The 5,296-nt window shown below is 38.8% G+C and overlaps 1 protein-coding gene across 1 annotated transcript; it reads right to left on the bottom strand.

Annotated features, from left to right (window-relative positions):
- Positions 1 to 215: 215 nt before the first annotated feature.
- Positions 216 to 4,432, bottom strand: LOC120286750 (mediator of RNA polymerase II transcription subunit 15a-like). Its single transcript, XM_039299210.1, has 5 exons — positions 4,253 to 4,432; positions 3,967 to 4,139; positions 2,169 to 2,280; positions 1,734 to 1,848; positions 216 to 594 (listed from the first exon to the last, which is right to left on the bottom strand). Exons 2-5 carry the CDS (start codon positions 4,095 to 4,097, stop codon positions 572 to 574), a joined length of 381 nt encoding a protein of 126 aa, XP_039155144.1. The 5' UTR covers positions 4,098 to 4,139; positions 4,253 to 4,432; the 3' UTR covers positions 216 to 571.
- Between the last annotated feature and the right edge of the window lie 864 nt (positions 4,433 to 5,296).

The raw sequence follows: 5,296 nt of genomic DNA, 5'->3' as shown, positions 1-5,296 counted from the left end.
GGTAACATTTCTATTCCTCTATTTTTATATTCTTTTGTTCCCCAGACAAAGTCACTTCAAGCTCTTATTTGAAAAATTAATGGCATTTCGGATCCTTATTTAAAGCAATGTCCACTTCAAGCCCTTAGTTAAGAAAATGATGACATTTCAAGCCCTTATCAAGAAAACTATAGAAAACTATGTCTAAATAGAAATTGTTCCCATTAACATAGATGTTATCAAATACCACCGAAACGGCCAGAAATAAATTTCTGAAACAGAATGTTTATCATTCGACCCTAATTCTTATTAAACTAATAATAAAAGTGCGAGTGGCAAACATTAATCAGTTTGTATGCTCTCCTCTTCTGTCCTCTATCAATTTCTACACTAAGAAAGAAGAAAAACTTTAATATAGTAGATGACAACTACTAATAACAGCAGCGCCCAAGCTGCATTCCGGAGTTGGATGTTGGAACGCCTTTGATGAGTCTGCAGTTGCAAAGGAAGCTGCTGCTTAGCCTGCTGTAGCTGCTGCTGCAGAAGCTGTTGTTTGAGTTGCTGCTGCATTTGAGGTTGCTGATATTGTTGCTTAAGCTGCTGTGTCTGTAGCATCTGTACTCACAATAAATATCTAAATAAAGCTCGACTCTTATATCCAACTAGACCGCATCAGTGTCATTTATGCATAAGCCAAGTAAGAAGAATAATAAAGATTAGCAACTTGCACAAAGCTACTGTTTCATCAGAATGCCAACCACCACCTGGATAACATTAAAAAAAGCAAGTAAAACAGGAAAAGGAGACTCACTTTAACAAAGAAGAAAGATAAAATTTGAGGCCAAAAAAGTGGGAGGAAGTTACAAAAGATGCAAGCAGTTGTCCCTTTCTAGTAAAACTTAAGTCTTGCTGCCACTCTTTGAAAAACTTGCTCTTCACAAATGCAAATCTAATTCTACTGACAAAACAAACTGATTTTTAGTTCTTTAATCAATATATTACAAATTTAAAAGGGATATTCAAATGTGCCACTGTCCATGGTATAAACGTGCATTTGAGGTTACAAATGAGCAAGGTTGGAAAAAATTTATTAAATTCAGGTTACTACAATGAAAATCCACAAGCAGCATGGCTTGTAGTGAGTATACATGTGTACTGTGTAAAGCCCAGTAAAAGCAACAACAGGGCAAGTCCTAAAATGTGTTATGCTAATGCACTTAAGTCCTAAATTTTCATTTTGTGCATTTAAGCATAAAACTTGTAAATGTCGATGCCCTTTAGTCATTCCATTAACTCCGTCAATTTTAAGTCGGATGGAAGATTTCACATGGCTTTCTTTTACGGTTTTCTTAAGCCAAAGTGGCTGTTGATATTATAAATAAAAAAAAAGGCCACCTAGATTTTCTGCCCACTAAAACCTAATGGAGCCAACAGAGCTAACAGAAGACCTAAAGTAAATGACTATCACAAGTCTTAGGACTTAAGTGCACAAAATAAAAGTTTTAGGACTCAAATGCCTCTATCATAACAAGTTTCAAGACACCTGTTGTAATGTCCCCCAAAAACTATGTATACGAAAAAATAGTACAATTACATAAATGAATAAACACTATAGCTTTCTGGTTTCTAGTCAATATATTTCTTACCTTCACCAAATAAATAAATAAATAAATAAACACTAAATGAGGGGATAACAAAACCAAAATTCTAATTCCTACATTAATGATACCAAATAACAGGAACTTAAGTCGTACCCGGGTCATTACTGCTATTCCCAGCAGGGTTAGATGGCAAAGCATTAGGTATGGTATTCTCAGACTCTGTCTCCATTGTCAGCATCTTCAAAGATATCTTCCTTAAATAATCGGACTAAAAGGGAAAGGAAGCAGAAATCACTTCATCACTTAATCAAATTGGAAAGAAAATGAAGCATATATAAAACCTTAGCACAATATTACAGCAATGAGTAAACCTAATTTCCCTGGGGCAAAGCTAAACGTAAATATTTAACAGTTCCAGTTACTATATGGATGCATGCATGAATGATAAAAATTCTCAACAAATTATGCAAATAAAAGAACGCTTCTCTTAATTTTAAGCACAAGCCTATCCAGTTTGTTTATGCATCCTCTATCCACATAGAAACTTCGTACCAATTAATCACAAAAGGCATGGACATCATATAATACCTGGCTTGTTGCAGCAGTGTAAATTTTTTCCTCAAATCGCACGGCAATTTTCTTGAGTTCTTGCAAACCCTCTGGACCAGAAACAGGAAGGTGTCTCTTCAAGGTCTCCATTCTGCATATCAAAAGAGATTTGCACTTGAGACGAAATTCTTCTTACCAATAATTTTTTTCTTTCCTCGACGATAAATAAGATTTCACTAAGAAGGTACCAAAGGGGTAGCACCCCTAACAGAATGGCTTTAGGTAGAAGCCACCCATAAACAAATTCATGGACAAAAGACTTTTTTTAACATTTCCAACAAACTAGACATATGAAACCGGACTTTCCTGCTACCAAAAGTGAGGAGTGTACAACCAATTATTCCTAAAAAGAATCCCACAAGTATTCAATTCCTTGAAATGCCCTTTTGTTCCTCTCTCTCTCTCCAAATGAGCCTAAAAAAAGGAGAAATGGTAATCACTCTCTTTCCGAGCCACAAACTGAAAGCCCCTCTCCAAGCCCAAATTTCATGTCGCAATGTTCACTCCCAATATTGCAGAAACTGCAGCCCAGAATCTTTCTGGTGCAGGTACAATGTCAAATTGAGTGATTTATGCTCTCTTCTTCAGTCTTTGCACAAAAAACACCCATTAGCCTGTACTTTCCCCTCCTCTGAGCATTATTTAAAGTAAGAATACATCCCCAAGCATCTCAAGCAAAAAACGAAGCATTCAATGGGACCTTGACTTTCCAAATAGATGTACATGGGAAAAGTGTACTCTGTCGTAATAGCATCTGAGTAGAAGGAGATCAGAACAATAGCATTTGACAGAAAAAGTTCCCAGAGTCACAGCAATTCCACGTAGCCCATCGTCCTCAAATCTAACCTCGCTTGATAAGACAACCCAAAAAAATTCAAGAAGCTTCATGCTTCTAATCTAGAGCACTACGCAAGATATTAATCTCCCACGTCGTTTCTCCCAACAATCATCCACCCTAGCTCTCTTGTTTCTTTCTAGTGCATACCCATCCAGGAATAACTGTTTGAACGCAGTGCCTCCACAGCATATGTCATCCCATGACATACTACTCCTACTATTCCCCAACTCTAATGGAAAGTCTGCTTTTGAAAGCATCCCATCCTTGCTCAATGTCGAATCCATGTGCTCCTCAACTAGATTTAGTCATCTACTCTGTATCTTCGAAACCAAGTACACTCCTCCAGTTCTAGTTTTCTCCCCATTAAATCAACACAACCATTTCCCAAGCAAAGCTTCATATACAAGAACCGACGACTTTACCCCAACCCCTCATTAACACCTCATTGCCCACATACCTCTTCCAGTAACAGCTTATACAGACCAATAAATCTGAGATTAATACAAGATAATACAACCTACAAGCAATGAGACGCTTAAAATTCCTCAGGTTCCGGATACATGAATTTTTGTTACCAGCATAACAGGAAATCATCCTGCAACTGATTTCCTCCCAAACCTTACCTCTACACTTAAGAAAGAATTACATCCAAAATACAATAACAAGAGTGGCCCCCCTGCATACCTGCTAAATCCCACATCGCGGCATACTAAACCTAACCTAAACTACCTAACCAAATAGAATTTACAGCGAAAGATTCCTCAGAATTCACGTTGGGCCTCGACCAATTAACAGGACCATATTGCAAAACCATTACTTCCTTTAACATACTAAACCCTCGGAAATCACTCCTAAGCAAGGATCCCTCGTGAACTCCACACTTCTCCCTGCAAACCGATGAGACATTAAAAGACCCGAGCGAAGGAAGGAGGCACTCACATCTTGTTGACGATCCTATCCCGCGATTCGAGCGGCAACTGAGCCCTCCAATCGCCCCCGTCGAGCGCAGCTTCAGTGCCCCCGCCTCCCACTCCGGCCGGCGGCGTCGGCCTCCAGTCATTGTTATCCATCACTATCACTCCTCAACGAACCCAACACTCGCAAGGGCCCTTCTACAAGCAACAAAAACCCACAATCAGCACACACCCACCAACCCAAACGCAGATTCGAGTCGCGCAACCAACACAAAATCAGCTCCGATTCAGGAACCCAAGAGAAAACCCACCACCCACGTCCTCCCAAAAAGCCCTAGGAAACCCAAAAACGAGAGTCGATGAAAAGCACGAAAGATCACTCTTTTGGCCGAAATGCGAAGTGGGGGGAGAGCGAGGGAAGGGACGCAAGTCGAGATGATTGGGCGAGAGGAACCCAAAAAGCAAGGCTGGCTTGTCTGTTCTCTCTGGTTCCTTATTTTCTTCGCCTGAGGGAAGGTGGATTTGATTTGGACCTCCTCGTCCGAAAACGGGTCGGACCGGGTCACGGGGCATGGATCCGGTTCTAGGTCGCCCTGTTTGTATTCCAATGACTTGGATCGGTGGGATCATAGTTTCAAGCGTGGACCAAATTCCCCGAGCCAGACCAATACTTTCTTGAAAAATTGACTTCATTTCCAACATTTATTCCAAAATTTCTCCTTAACTAATAGTCCTAATTGTGAATTTAAGTTCCAGCATTGATTCTTTTCGAGCATAATATGGTGGGGTCTTTGGCTCCGACTAAAGTTTCTCTAAATGCTACTTAACTGAAGCCCGAAGCCGCTCATGCTTCAATTGAGCAATTAACCCATAGATACTTTAGAATGATCACTTAAAAGTAGCGATAACTTTCAAACTTAGTGTCTAATCTAGAAATGACCATAGTGATCCTTAGAATATTAAAATTAAGCCAATAATAATTGTTCTTCCTCAAGATTATGAAAAATAACAATAATTGTTCCACTTTTCACTTATGGCCCAATTCACTTTACTCTTAAAAAGTAGCAAATTTTTCATGGCCCATGGAACCCACTTCTCTTTTTTAATTCTAGAAAATATAACAATCATTCGAACAATTGTTCATCGAATCTTCTTAATCTTATCGAGAGAGATAAAATAAGTGTACATGTACATAGCGTGCTTGAGATCTAGTCGTTATTTAATTTTCTTTAAATTGTTGTCATAAGTCAATATCAAACAATTATCAAAAATCAATTACGATAGAAATTCTCCAATTCAGTCTCATCACAATGAATAACCATAGGATTGAATATAGGACATGTTTTTGACTTACA

Source organism: Eucalyptus grandis, chromosome 8 (assembly GCF_016545825.1).
Source record: "Eucalyptus grandis isolate ANBG69807.140 chromosome 8, ASM1654582v1, whole genome shotgun sequence".
NCBI lineage: Eukaryota > Viridiplantae > Streptophyta > Magnoliopsida > Myrtales > Myrtaceae > Eucalyptus > Eucalyptus grandis.
This window is presented reverse-complemented; position numbering and strand designations above follow the sequence as displayed.

Bases quoted from the DNA above. Each gene is read 5' to 3' on its own strand.
- LOC120286750 (XM_039299210.1), bottom strand. From the start codon at position 4,097: ATGGATAACAATGACTGGAGGCCGACGCCGCCGGCCGGAGTGGGAGGC. The intron at 2,281-3,966 runs GTGAGTGCCTCC...TTTGATATGCAG, and splicing joins GATAGGATCGTCAACAAGAT to AATGGAGACCTTGAAGAGAC. The intron at 1,849-2,168 runs GTATTATATGAT...TTTCCCTTTTAG, and splicing joins ACACTGCTGCAACAAGCCAG to TCCGATTATTTAAGGAAGAT.